A 16028-nucleotide genomic window follows, 5' to 3' on the forward strand; every position below is an offset into this window, starting at 1 on the left:
TAAATTTTTATTTTAATTAGGCTGAATTACATTATAATGACTTCACTTTCACCGAATGAAGTTTCCTATTATTTTGATGGCATATTGTTATTTGAGTAATCATAGTAAGATTTGCGATTGACTTTGTTTTTGTATTTTACTACATAAAGCAGACATGGTTGATCATTAATCCATGCTCCTCTGACATGGTATATAGCTATTACAATTCTATTGACTATATTCCCTATGCTGTACTCCACATCCCGTGGGGAAGAGGGGGCGGAATATATATGTTTTTTTGGCACTCTCTGTACACACACACACGGTGCCAAAAAATAGTATACACATTTTAAGAAAGGAAAAAAAACTATTAAAATTGTAATACTCGATATATACCGATAACAGAAGATGAATACAAGTTTCATTTGAGTTCTGCAATTACAAGAGGTGCTCAAAGTGGTTACCATCAGGGTCCAGACACTTTTGATTACAGTGAACTACTGCTTGAGCAGCATTGACCAAAGTGTCCACTTGTATACATTTTTTGGCACCCCCGAGATATGGGTGTATGTGTGTGTGTGTGTGTGTGTGTGTGTGTGTATTTAATTATAGTTGACATTCAGTGTTATTCAGCTTCCGCTTCAGGTGTACAGCGCAGTGGTCAGGCATCTACACCATCCATGAAGTGGTCTCCCTAATAAGACAGGTACCCATCTGATACCCTACAAAATCTTTACAACATTATTGATTATATTCCCCAAACTGTATTTCATATCCCCGTGGCAATATTGGACTACCAATTTGTACTTTCTAATCCCTTTACCTTCTCCCCCATCCCTGCCCCCTCCCATCTAGCAACCATCACTTTTTTTTTCTTTATATCTCTGAGTCTGTTTCCGTTTTGTTTGTTCATTTATTCTGTTCCTTAGATTCCACATATAACCATTTGCAACGACATGAATGGACCTAGAGAATATTATGCTAAATGAAATGAGTCAGATGGAGAAAGAAAAATTCCCTGAACCATTTTGAATTATTTATCCCTTGTTTGAGAAATTTAGAATTGATACAATATTATTTTCTGATATAAAATAAGTAGTATTCCAATTTCAGCAATTATTTTAATAGTGTCTTTTATAGCTATTTGATTTAATTCTCAATCCAGGACCCAGTAAGGATTATACCTGGCATATATGTGTCATAATTCTTTAATTTACTTTGATCTGTAACAGTCCTTCTTCCTACCTTTGTTTGAGAGTGTTTGGCGGGGAGAGGGGTGGCGAGGTGTGGGGTCTTACTAGGCATTTCCTTGTTTTAAAAGTCCAAGCCAGTTGCTTATAAAATAATGTGCCATACATAGTCTGATTGTGTCCTCATGATTAGATTCAGGTTAAACATTTTTGGCATGAACACTACATAAGTGATCCTGTGTATTTCTCATTGCACCACAGTAGAAGGCATAATAATGTTAGTTTCTTGCCTTATTGAAGATGCTAAGTTAAATCATTTGGTTAATACAGTATCTCTCAGAATTCTTGCTTGGAACCTTCTTCCCTTGCCCCATTCCATATTTATATTGCCCTTCGACAGTGCAAGCCTACTTTCTGACAATCTCAACTTACATTCATTTGCTGTATGCTACAGTACGTGCAAAATAGTTTTACCAAGAGCATTACCAACAATAAACCTACTATTAAAATTCAAGATTTTTTTGGTTTTTGTTTTTGCTTATATTAGTATGTTGAAAAGTTATTTGTATTTCTTCTGTGATTATAATTTGATATTTTCTTTGCTTTTGTTGTATTCAGTTTTCTCATTTGTTTTTTTATCATTGAAGTCTTCTATGAATGGACATTTAGGTTGTTTCCAATATTTTGTTTTTATAAATAATGTCTCAGAATATCTATACATACATTGTTGTATATTTATAGACATGAATCTTCAGAATAAATCCCTAGAAGTAGGATTGGTAGATCATCATATAGTTATTCTATCTTACAGTTTTCTCTTTTACCTTTTGTTTCTCTCATCATCCTTTTAACTCTCAAATATACATGCATTTTTTTATATACACCAAATATTTGAGAATGTGATAAGATTTTGATGTTTTTTCACTTTGTATATTGAGTATTTTTCTAACTGTAAGTGTTAAAAACAAAATAGGTGATGGCTTTAGAATAGCTAATTAAAAACCTTAGGAATTTGAGCTAATTATGAAGGCATGCTTTTCACTTTTCGTATCAGTGAAAAGTATGCATTTTAAAAGAAATCCACTGTTATTAATTTATAACAAAGAAATTAAAGTTTATGAGACTAATGAAAAGATGAAATAATAGAATTAGAATTTTTAACACTTTATTTTGGAATTTTTAAAACAACTTATTAGACATGAACAGAGTTTAGCTTAATTTATATGTGACAAGTATGACAATAGTGGCAATGACAGCATATATATCTGTATCTATCTGTCTATATAATTTACTATGTGCTGGGTACTAGGCTCAGTTATGCATATACATTAAATTAAATTATTTAATATAATCCTCAACAACCTTTTAGGGTATATTTATAATCATTTTTTCATTTACAGATGAGGAAAATGAAGCATAGAAATCTGAAGTGACATATTCTTACTCATACAGCCAATAATTGCCAGAGGCAAGATTTGAACCCAGACAGATAGATAGTCTTCAGGATAGATTCTGGGCTTTTAATGACATTGCTATAGTATTTCTATTGGGGCTCAACTATTATTTTTCTGTACCAAACCAGCATTGACCTAAGATCTACATGACTTTCGATTCTGAGTTCTTAACCACTGTGCTCTATTTCTCTCCCCCAAAATAGTATAGTAAGATTTTATGTGGTTGTTACATCAAATTTGTTATCATAAGAAGTAGTACAGGATTGGAATTCCATTCCTAACAGTCATAGCTTCTAACAAAGTATCCCTTTTATATCACCGTGTATGGCAGAATACTGAACTATGTGTACCATTTTTCCGACCTACTAAAATTATTTATGTTCCTCTTTTTCAGTGGATGATTCAGCAGCCACACAAAGCAGCAACATTTTTTGGATGCATCGGGACAGATAAATTTGGAGAGATCCTGAAGAAAAAGGCTGCGGAAGCCCATGTGGATGCTCATTACTACGAGCAGAATGAGCAGCCAACAGGAACTTGTGCTGCGTGCATCACCGGTGGCAACAGGTCGGTGAGACCCCAGGGGGGGCCTGTATTAATTGGCTGTTCAAACGCTGGCAAAATCTGAATTTGGAATTTAAACCTCACGTTTATAATTGCTTTTAACGTTTAATAAACTCTTCTTTCTCATACCATTTCAACTTTCTATAATTATCTTTGTTGACTGAACATGCTGTTGTCTTCATGAGACATAATGGAACGAAATTTTTGAGATTATCTAGTCTAGTCTCAACTTTTTATAATTATGATCAGAAAAGGAAAACATTTTATTCAATGTCTTGTAGCTACTTTCTTCCAAACTGAGATTAGAAAGAAATATTCTTTTTACTATATCCTGAGATTGGAGTATTCAAATATACACATACATCTACATATATATTTTTTAACATATATAAAATACTACATTATGTCTAGTCTCATATACATTTGGTCATCTAAAGCATTTCTGGCACGACAAATAGTCATTCATCCACATTAACAATGTAGTCATGGGTAAATACACCACTCAAGAAACAACCCATTACACTTCTATACAATTTTACTTACTAGAATTTCTTCTTTATATGAACTTTGAATGTATCACTCAGGATCTTACATACGTTAGTTGTATTTGTGCCTTTTGCAGCTACATGGAGGTTTTCCTTCAGTACATTCGGACTTTGCAAGCAGCATTATTGCCATATTGCTCATCAGCATAGGCTTTTTTCTCCTTTGCGTGGGAAAAACAAAACAAATTGTCTAGCTATTATATTGTTATAATTAACAAAGATGGTTTGTTTTTAAATAATGATTCACTAGAAATTTTATATTCCTTATAGCTAGAAATATTTAGTCTGTCCTCCTCCAATTTCCTGTCTTCATTCCTTTTTCTCCTTTTTTGTTTGCCTCATTTTCTTCATTTATTTCCTCCCTTCTCTCGCTTCCCCTTTCCTAACCCAGCTTTTATTTTTGCTTACTCTTTGACATTCAGCAAATGTATGTTAAGGATCTGACATTATTCGGGTCAGTAATCATTAAATAACTAAAATATAACTTTTAAAAATAATTAGAGTGCCAAAACCTTTCAAACCTTTCTTAACTTTACTTTTTGTTTATAGGAGATTGTTATGATTTTAAGGTTTCAGTAAATAAAACCATTCATTGTTCAAACATATTTGAAATTAGACCGTTCCCCTTTTCAGTTTTTCTAAAACCAACATTAATATTCAGGTGTAAAGTTTTCCCATTAGAGAGAAATGAGTCAAGTTTTGCCTCTGACATCGCTGAGGCTAGAGTAAAATTGATAAATTATTTTTGTATGCTAAATTGCTATTTTAAAGAGCAATTATGATAATATTAGGTCTCTCAGATGTCAACAGCTTGATTTATTATGGATATGACTATCAGTATGTTCAAATGATACTGGAAATTAGAAACTGGGGAAAGCCCTCCCTATCTAAGTCGTTATCCAAATTGTGGAACCTAACAGATTTGGATAAATTGTTTCAGATAGGGCTGGTAATTCTTATTACCACTATCCAAAACTCAGGAATCAAAGAGTTTAGATAATGCAGTAATCTTCTTAATCCAGATTCTCATTTGCCAAACTCTGAACCAATACATTTGGATAGTAAGAATGCTCGTATTTTTCTTTTGGAGACACTTGATAGTTTCCTATCAAAGAGTAGTTTTATTATCAAGATAGAGTTTAGTAGCTGGTACCGGAAGTGTTTGTTTTCATTTAGTAACCATTTTTGTCAAAATTTTGCTGAAGTCATGATTACTAAAATATTTTTTATAAATTAGGACTAATTATTCTTAACTTTGTAATATAGTTATTTGCATATGCATATACTGATGCATATTACTCCTATTTTCATTCATTATAGTTGAACGTAAACAGATATATTTTCAGTAGTCAGTTGACTTGTGGATGAGTAGAAATATGTTTTGGAAAAAAATCAATTTATTCTTTGCTTAACAGGAACCATCATAATCTCAAGTGATGAGATGATGTATTTGGTTGTTGTTGTTTTTTTAAACCATAACTGTTACCATTGATCACAAAAATGAAATATTGTCAAATTATTTTCTAATTTCTGAGTCAGAGTGAGAAGGAAAATCATTCTTATTAATTTGTGTATAATGTGAATAATTTATTAAGTTTAATTGTTGGTCAATAATAAAAAGGTCTGTGTAGTGGCACTTGTAGCAAGATTTTAAATGCAGTGTCCTGCATAGATTTTTCAGCTGCAAAACTAGATCAGGGCAGGGCAATTTTTCAACTGTAGAAACTAATTTAAATTTATTCCAGTCCTTAAAATGTAGTACTTCGCAATTAATTTTACATAGTAAATATGGTCTATATTTATATGTGTGTTTTGTATAATTAATCTTTTACATGATTTTAAAGGCAAGTAATAATAAATGTATAGTATGTTGATACTTAAAAACTGAGGTTTTTATTTGCATGGTTGTGGTTTTTTTTTTGCATAATGGCATTGTAGCGTTATATCTTAACTGCATTTTGAACTATTACAATGTAGAAAGTAGCAGAGAGTAATCCAAGATGGCAGAGTAGATAAATGCTGTGCTTGCCTCATTCCATGAGCACATCAAAATTACAACTCAATTATAGAACAATCAACCTGGAGAACCATCTGAAATCTGGATGAACAGAAGTTTTGTAACTAAGGGTCTAAAAAAGGTTGAGATTGGCAGGAGGGGCAGAAACACGAAATGAGCTGGCCCCAAACCTCCATGTGGCAGTTGGAAATCAGGAGGGATATCTCTGGCACAGAGGTTCCCCACAGAGGAGCGAGGGACCCCAGCACCACAACAGGATCCCCAGTCCAGAGCACTGGTGCCGGGAAGAGGAGCCCCCTAAAACATCTGGTGTGAAAAACAGTGGGGATTAAGACTCTCCGGGTAGGACAGAAGACTGCAGGAAACCCGAACATCCTCATAAAGGGCCCGCACACAGACTTTCTCACTCGCAAGCACTCACCCTGGGCTCCAGCAGAGGGACAGTGACTTGGGGGATGCTGGCACGTACAAGTGGCAGACTGAGTTGTGGCTTCATGACTAGGATTGGAGGGACAGTTGCCTTTTTCCCTGTGTGGGGTCTTTCACCCGTGCAGCCAGCAGGCCAGTGCCATCTCTCCTGTTTTGACCCTACCCCACGCCCATGGCCAAATCTAAATTTCATTTGGTCTGGTGAGCTTGGCTCACTCCATCCTGGTGACTCACTGAGACCCTGCCACACCTAACTCCATACCACAGGAGGCTTTGTCAGTGGCTGATAAATCTTAAGGGAGCCAGCAGCTGACAGCAGGCCTCAGAGTTCTAACTTTTTGCAGAGCTACCCCAGACCTGGTACTAGTGGCAGACATCCTTGGTTTGCAGTGTAATCTCCCCCATTCACCTCCAGGTCCAGCATAGACAGTAACCAAATATGGATCACTTTGTGGCTCCTACCAGGTACTCCCGGGCTGGTCACAGGCAGTGGCTGACCTGGGCTAGCACCGGAGCCCCTCCCAAGAGGTCCCAGAACCAACATACTTCAGACCACAGTAGAGTACCACCCAGTTAGCTTCACAAGTGACACACCCAAAGGGTGGTCTCAACAGGCACCAGAGCCCACTGGAGTGAATCCTGTTAGTTGGGATAAGCCACCTGCACAGCAGACTGTAAGCTGTGGATGTGGCCAGACCCCACAGCCAGTCACCCTGAGGGTCAATACAACCCATTGACATGCCAACATTAATCAAGGCTCAACTACAAAAGGAGGGCACACACAACCCACACAAGGAACTCTCCTGGAGCACCCAGCACAGGTGACCAGGGATATTGTGCCACTGGGCCCCATCGGGCACCTACTACATAAGACTACCTAGCAAGACTGGGCAACATAACAAATCTACCTAAGACATAGAAACAAACATAGAGAGGCTGCCAAAATGAAGAAACAAAGAAATACTTCCCAAATGAATGAACAGAATTCCAGAAAAAAAAAACCAAAATGAAATGGTGGCAAACAAAGTATCAGAGACAGAGTTCAAAACACTGGTTATAAGGATGCTCAAGGAACTTAGTGAAAACTTCAACAGAGAGATAGCAAGTATAAAAAAGGACATAGAAACCATAAACGAACCAGTCAGAAGTGAAGTATACAATAACTGAAATGAAGAATGCAATCTGAACATTAGATGAAGCAGAGGACCAAATCAGTGATTTGGAAGACAAGATAGCAGAAAACACCCAATCGGAACAGCAAAAGGAAAAAAAATAAGGATAGTTTAAGAGACTCTGGGACAACATCAAATACAACAACATTCACATCATAGGGGTACCAGAAGGAGAAGAGACAAAGCAAAGGGTTGAGAACCTATTTGAAGAAATAATGACTGCAAACTTTCCTAACCTCATGAAGGAAACAGATATAGAGCCCAAGAGGCAGAGTCCCAAACATGGTGAACCCAAATAGGCCCATACCAAGACACATTATAATTAAAATGGCAAAGATTAAAAACAAAGAAATAATCCTAAAAGCAGCAAGAGAAAGGCAATTAGTTTCTTATAAGGGAGCTCCCATAAGATTATCAGCTGATTTCTCAACAGAAACTTCACAGGCCAGAAGGGATTGGCAGGAAATATTCAATGTGATAAAAAACAGGGACCTACAACCAAGGGTACGCTACCCAGCAAGGTTATCATTTAAAATAGAACAATAACTCCCCATTTCCCCCTACCCCCAGCCCCTGAGCAACCACCATTATATTTTGTCTATTTTTTTCTTTTTTATTATGTCGCTTTGAATTACCTATTCTAGGTACCTCATATAAATTGAATCATACAGTAGTTGTCTTTTTGTGCTTGGCTTATTTCACTTATAATCTCCTCAGTGTTCATCTTTGTTGTAGCATTCATCAGAATTTCCTTCCTTTGTACAACATGTGGATGTACTTAATGACTAAGTTGTACACTTAAAAATGGTTAAGATGGAAAACTTCATGCTATGTGTATTTTACCACAATTGAAAAAGTCAATGAAGTTTTTAAAAAAGGAAAAAAATAGAAGGAGAGATAAAGAGCTTCCCAGACAAGAAACAGCTAAAGGAGTTCATCACCACCAAACCAGTATTACAAGGAATGTTAGAGGGACTTCCTTAAAATGAAAAATAAAAATAAAAATAAAAATTATGAATAATAAAATGGCAATAGCTACATATCTATCAACAGTTATTTTCACTGTAAATGGATTAAATGCTCCAATCAAAAGACATAGGGATGAATGGATAAGAAAATAAAACCCTTACATATGTTGCCTATAGGAGACTCACTTCAGATTAAAAGACACAGACGGAAAATAAAGGGATGGAAAAGGTTATTTCATGAAAATGGAAATTAAAAAAAAAAGTTGGGGTAGCAATACTCATACTAGACAAAATAGACTTTAAAACAAAGGGTACAACAAAAGACAAAGAAGAATCCAGTAATCCCACTTCTGGGTATTTATCCGAAGAAATCCAAAACACTACTTAAAGGGGACCTGTGCATCCATCTGTTCATTGCAGCATTGTTTACAAGGGCCAAGATGTGGAGGCAGCCTGGGTGTCCGTTGATGGATGAATAGATAAAGAGGAGGTGGTACATATGTACAGTGGAATATTGCTTGGCTAGGGAAGGGAATGGGTCTTGCCATCTGCGGTAGCATAAATGGACCTAGAGGATATTGTCAGAGGAATATGTCAGACAGAGAAAAGACAGATGAAATGTGGAATCTAAAGAACAAAATGAATGAACAAACAAAACAGAAATACACTCACAGATACAGAGAACATTTTGATGGTTGGCAGGTGGGAGATAATTTGGGGGTGTCGGTAAAAAAGGGGAAGGGATTATGAAGTACAAATTGGTTGTTACAAGTAGTTATGGGAATGTAGGGAATAGCATAAGGAATATATTCAGTAATATTGTAATAATTATGTATGCTGTCAAATGGGTACTAGATGTATCGGGGTGATAGTTGGGAGAGGGTTGGAGGGCAGGGTGTAAAAGGTGAAGGGATTAATAAGTACAAATTGGTAGTTACAAAATAGTCATGGGGATGTAAAGTACAGCATAGGGAATATAGTCGATAATAGGGTAATAACTATGTATAGTGCCAGGTGAATATTAGTCTAGTCAGGGGGATCATTTCTTAAATTATATAAATGTCTAACCATATGCTGTACACCTGAAATTAATATAAAATAATATTGAATGTGAACTGTAATTGAAAAATTAAAGGGGGAGGGGAAAGTGAAGGGGAATACGCGGTCCAAATTTCCAGGTATAAAACAAATAAGTCATGGGGATGTAACATATAGTATAGGGAATGCAGTCAGTAATATTGTGATAGCATAGTACAGTGTCACATGGTTGCTGAACTTAACATAGTGATCACTTCTTAAGTATATAAATGTTGAAAAACTATGGTATGCACTGAAACTGGTATAGTGTTTTATGTTAGCTATATTTTTAATACAAATCTTAAAATAAAAGTAAATTTTAAAATCAATGCAGTTACCACGAAGAGCAGTAAAATATTGGAAATATGAGAAACATCATATTTGTGTATCTATTTTAATGCATATATATATTTACAATAAATCATCTCGTAATTTTTTTAAAATGTAGAAAGTAGATAATCTTATCATTTAACTATCAAAAGGAAACTTAAAAACCCATTTCTGAAAATACCAGGTGGGATTTAGAGCAAGGATTAACATCTCTGCTTATCTCAAAGGCAACATAGAAGTCTCAAAAAAATCTCGAAACAAAATTAATTTTATTTACATTTATTACAATCAGTACACATTAGTTTGAAGAATTAAAATGTGAAATAAAATTTGCAAAAAATATTAACTGTAGAAATACATGACAAGTTTACAAAAAAAAAGAACAAACTATATATGAAAAAAAAAACCTACTTGCTTTCTGTTGTTGTTTTTAGGTCCCTTGTAGCTAATCTTGCTGCTGCTAACTGTTATAAAAAAGAAAAACATCTTGATATGGAGAAAAACTGGATGTTGGTGGAAAAAGCAAGAGTTTATTATATAGCAGTAAGTATTTACCTAATTCAAATTTCTGGTATATAGTTTACACTATAAATTATAGTTGTTAGCTAATATAATTTTTTTTAATAATTGTCTTTTATCCTGCAAATTATTAACCCATCTCAAAGTATACATTATGTTCATTATTACAAATAGAGAACAGGAATTAATGATCATTCTGTGGTAACATAATTTGTATTATTTACCTTCAAGTCTGCCTCTTTTTGGATGCATTAGACATAGGTGTTTGTTAACCCCATATTGAATTCTGTATTAAATCAGTTTCTTAAGATCTTTTGATTTTGCAAATTTACATTTTATATTTTTAGACTACTTGTAAACGATGAATGCATTGTATGGGTATGAATGCATTTTTTTAGCATATGCTCAAACGGATATTAGTGGTATAAATATTCACTGCAAACAGTTTGAGCTTATTTGCCTAAAAAATCCTAATTGCTATTTATTCCATAGTAATTACCATGACACATTTTAATTTAATATTTCAGAAACATTGATCGTGACAAATCTCTTAAATCTGGGAATAAGGACAGCATGTAATTTGAATTATTAAGTCTTCTGGCATAAGAATAATTGGTTAAAAATTTATTTCTAAAATAAGATTGTACTGAAAATCCTCCTGAATTCACCGCCCCATGAATACCCTGTTTTTATTTAATATGAGTTAAATGTGGCTGATCACAAATAAGTAGATGCCTATGAAAAATTAAAAGCACCTCAAATGCATATAATATATGGTTTTGATATATAACAGCTGCTGCCGTTCACTACCTGAGCTGTGAAACAGCTGGTAAGACGGGTAAAAAATTGATTATCTAGTAGGAACATGTTTATTGAAAATATAATTATTTCTTTCAGTCTAGTGTTAATGTCTCCTACAGCATGTTTATGTGCACTGCTGTAGGCTTTACAAGGTTGTTATTGATCCCTCTGTATAGCGGACCCTACCCCTTTTTGTAACTGTCAAATAAATGCTTACACAGAGAGGATTATATAGAGGAAAGACATATTACCTCTTCTGCCATTATGTGAGAAAAACATTTCAAAAATGAAAATTTTTTTCTAGTGATTTTCTTTCATTTTAATTCTCAAAATGGTCTTTTTTTTTGCAGGGGGAGGGTAATGTCTTGGTAGCATGTTATTGTAGTGTGGCTCTTTAGAGGGATTTATATACTATTTCAAACCATCTTAACATTGAAAGTCTGCATTGTTAAAGCATGTGGTTTAATTTTTGGCATTATTTATGTTACATTTTATATTGGCGAAATATGACAATATATTATTATGGAAAAGTCTTTTTAACTGATAATTAGAATTCTCTCTATTTCAGTGTATAGTAAGTGAACCCGGAATTATGAACTAAGTTGGAAACAACTCATAGTTTTAACAGTTATGCACATGTGACCCTTTAGCCAAGTTTGGGTGAATGGAATTTTTATGTAATATTAACTGTTCATACAAGTGCCATTTGTATAAAGTGTGGAGTGATTCGTTTTGGTCAAATTAATAAAGAAAATTGAATTATTTTTGAAGCTTGTGTAGTATAATCAGTCAGAAACAAATATAAACATGGATTCCAGTTGATATATTTGATGATAGCGGTTAGCGCTTAGCTTTTATTTCAGCTATTATATAAAAAGAATGCTCTTTTACATTGCCAAGTAATTCTATAGTTTGCTTAGAGTTTGGCAGTTTTAAAATAGTTCTGAAAATAGACTCATATTGGATACTAGGATTCTGTTATTCTTGGTGGATGTTCAGTAGATATTTATTTTGCTAACAACTAAGAGCATACTTTTTATTCATTGAAATCTGTGAAGTCTCTTCTGAAATGTAATGTTATTTCCACAAAGACATTCTGCAGGTTTTTTAAATCTTTAATCCCTTTGAGCACAGAGTATCCAGTCTAGTCTTTTCTTAGAATATGCTCAAATGGATATTTTATATTGATTAAGTAGGTATTCTATACTTAGTTCATCAAATCAGCTGGACTCCTCCACACTTTCAGGTTCTATAGGTCAGCAGTCTTCTCATATCATCATCATAAACTACTGAGGTTTAACAAGTTGAAATTCTAAGTGCTCTTCCATTACAAAAAATTCTTGATCTAAGGAAGCAGCTCAGTATATCTATTCAACAAGTATCCAAAATTAAGACATCTGTCTGCATTATGTAAAATAAACCAAATCTACATACTCAGTAATTCTCCCCATTATTCCATAAATTAGTAAGGGTCATGAGCATTAAGAAAATTCAAAACCTTGATCATTTTTTTTTGTCATATAATGCAATGAACCTACAATGCATAGGTCACATAAAAAACTTTCCAGACTAAAAAGTAAATAAAATGGAATATGCATATACCAATATTATTCTCTTTTGATTTAAATAAAGTGTTGTGATTTTTTTTTTTTTTTTTTTTTTTACTTTAAAGCAGGTGTCCCATTTATGGCATGTAAACTCAGTTTTTCCCATGTATAAACCAAATTCTTTGTCACTAGGTGATTAGGGATTACTGGTTGTGATAGCTAATTACACTTTTAAAAATATAAATCTCAGGTGCTCTTCACCTTAGCGTCATATTTACATATATCTTCTTCTCTTACAGGAAATATTTCTTACAATAGCACCTAAGACTTATATTTAGAAAAGGTTGATACACAAGGTTAGGATATTAGAGACAGTAATTTTTCTAAACTGTATATTTTCTTTCCTAGACAATATTAATGTGCCATAAAAAATGAGAAAATCAGCACTCAATATTTCAACCTGCCTCTTGATTTTTTGTAGTTATAGTTTTATGTTATTTTTTACATTTCAGTGTTTAAACATTTGCATTCTGTTCTATAATTCTTACAGTTTTAATTCTACATTTAAATGCTTACCAAATACTTTACCCCATTTTCCTCATTCCTTTATTGTGCATTTTGATTATTTCTTAATTGACCGCGTTTTTGTCATCAAACGTTTTTTCCCCTAAGAACTCAGAGCTCCCGTCTTCTTGAGTTTTTATTTACTTTTCATTGCTTTTATATGTATAAAGACAACATGTTTGATGTTATATTTTGTGCAAAAAAGTAGTACTCTGTAGATACTGTTTTATTGTCTTCTAAGCACTTTTTGTAAGAAATCTAAGCCCAGGTTGATTTTCATTTTTGTTCTTTATTATTTCCGTTTTTCTATTTACCTTGGAATTCATGTGTTCTTCTACTCCTCTTCCTTCATCCTCACCATCCTCCCAACTGCCTTTTCTTTGTTTCTTAAGGTGGAAGAATAATTCATTGATTTGAGACTTTTCATTTCTAGTACAGACATTTAGTGCTGTAAATGTCTCTCGAAGCGTTGATTTGGCTGGCTCCCACAAATTTTGGTATTTCATGTTTTCATTTTCATACAGCTTATAATACTTTCTATTTTCTTTTTTTCTTTCTTCTTTGACTCATGGGTTATTTAGAAGTGTATTCTTTATTTTCTATATCTTTATTTTCTAAATCTCTGGGAGATTTCCTAGAGATCTTCCTTCTACCATTATGATTTTGTATATTCCTCTTTGCAATGCTATCAGACTTTTCTTCATGTATTTTGAAACGCTGTTATTAAGTGCATAAAGGTGTAGAATTGATTATTTGGCCCATTTATCATTTATTTATCCTTGGTAATATATTGTCCCCAAATTTGCTCTATTATGCTGGTAACAATATAGCCAATCCAACTTTCTTTTGACTATTATGGTATTTTGATATTATGGTATATCTTTTTCTGCCTTTTACTTAAAACCTATTTGTGTGTTTATTTTTAACACCCCATTTGTGTATTTATTTTATTATAACCTATTTGTGTGTTTATTTACATGCATGTCTTGTAGGCAACATATTTGTTGAATATTAGTTTTTGTCCAACATGACAATGTCTACCTTTTCATTGGGATGTTTATACCATTCCTATTTAATGTGATTTTTTATATGGTTAGATTTGAGCTCATCATCTTGGTACATTACCTCTGGATGTAACATGGCAGACACACCAAATCCTGGCTGCTGTTAAGGTCTCCTATTTATTACTGGTTTTGATCAGTTTGATTGTATTGTGCCTTAGTGTGTTCTTTTTCATGTTTCTTATGCTTAGGGATTGTTTAACTTAGAGTTGTGAGCTTATAGTTTTTTTATTATGTTTGGAATATTTTTCAGCCATTATTTCTTTAAATATGTTTTCTGTCCCAACCCTCCTTTTGGGTCTCAAATTACCAATATATTATGTCACTTGAAGTTGTCTCATAGCTCAGTGATACCACCCTTTTCATCTTATGAATTCTTTTCTCTCTGTGTGTTTCAGTTTGGATAGTCTTTTGCTATGCCTTGTAGTTCACTAATATTTTTTTCTGTGATATCTGAACTGTCATTAATCCCATCTAGCATATTTTTTATTTTATTTTCAATTTTCATATCTGGAGGATTGATTTATATCTTTTATATTTTTCTGTCTCTATTTAACTTTGGACCTGTAAAATACAGTTAAAGAACTGTTTTAATGTCCTTTTCTGTTAATTTTAACATCTGTGTCAATTCTGGGGTAGTTTTGAGTAATTATCCTCCTCACTAAGAGCTGTATTTTCCTTCCTCTTTGCATGTCAGACACTGCAAATTTTACCTTTTTGTAAAATGGTAGGATGTGCAGGATGTTTTTGTATTACTGTAAATCTAATTAAGGTTTATTCTGGGATCCAGTCTTGTTACTTGGAATGAGTTTGGTGCTTTTCAGTCTGGTTCGTGTGATTTATTAGTGCTCATTCAACAGCAGTGGTTCTTAATCAGGGGCGAGTTTGCTGCTTAGGGACATTTTGGAAAAGTCTGGAGACATTTTTTTATTGCGATGACTAAGGGTTGCTACTAGTAGGTTTAGGACAGGAATATTGCTGAGCATCCTACAATGTATGGGACAGTACCCCACAGCATGGGACAGTACCCCACAGCATAGGACAGTACCCCACAGCAAAGAAGTATTCATTTCAAAATGTCAATAGAGCCAAGGTTAAGAAACCCTGGTCTAAAGCTAAAAATTCCCTACTACTGAGGCAAGACTTTGCTGTACTCTATGAAATACCCCATTAATGATGAGTTTTTCTGCTCTAGCTGTGGGAACAGGCACTATTTTCAGAGGTATGTGTGCCTCAGGTTCTGTTCTCTCTAATCCTTTTCCCTCTGATACATTCAGATGGTTGGTTCCCAGGCTCTGATCTGGTAATGCTCAAGGGGAATCCTCTGCAGATTTTCAGGGTCCCCTGTAAAGCTTTCTCCGCTCTGGTATTCTAGCCTCTGAACTCTTATGGCTCTGGTCTTTCTAGATTCAGCTCTATCTCCTCAACTCACTGGATTTCACTCCATTTGCTGCTTATTATGCTGTAGCCTGGGAACTCTCAAGACAGTAAGCTGATTCAACTTTATGGCTCACCTGGATTGTTACCCATCTCTCAAAGACCACTATTTTTCATTCTTGATGTCCACTGTCTTGAAAACATTGTGTCATTTATCATGTCTGTTTTTGTTTGTGTTGTTTCAGGCTGAAGGATAAACCCCATTTCTGTTTCTTCACTGTCTTCTGCCTTGCAATGTTTTTTGAGAAGTCTGTTGTCATTCTTATCATTGTTCCTCCTTACCTAATATGTCTTTTTTTCCTCTGTTAGCTTTTAAGATTTTCTCTTATTGGTTTTAAGTAATTTTATTATGATGTACCTTGGTGGAGTTTTTT

The 16028-nt window shown here is 34.1% G+C and overlaps 1 protein-coding gene across 3 annotated transcripts in view; it reads left to right on the forward strand.

Moving 5' to 3' along the window:
• The window catches only part of ADK (adenosine kinase), a 449806-nt gene that overhangs the window by 210126 nt on the left and 223652 nt on the right, over positions 1–16028 (forward strand). For all 3 annotated transcript variants that reach the window (XM_033130725.1, XM_033130726.1, XM_033130727.1), the window contains exons 5-6: positions 3018–3190; positions 10160–10268. In XM_033130725.1, the coding sequence (XP_032986616.1) occupies positions 3018–3190; positions 10160–10268 (282 nt within the window). The remainder of the gene's footprint in view (positions 1–3017; positions 3191–10159; positions 10269–16028) is intronic.

The sequence above is a fragment of the Rhinolophus ferrumequinum genome, chromosome 16, assembly GCF_004115265.2.
Source record: "Rhinolophus ferrumequinum isolate MPI-CBG mRhiFer1 chromosome 16, mRhiFer1_v1.p, whole genome shotgun sequence".
Classification (NCBI taxonomy): Eukaryota; Metazoa; Chordata; class Mammalia; order Chiroptera; family Rhinolophidae; genus Rhinolophus; species Rhinolophus ferrumequinum.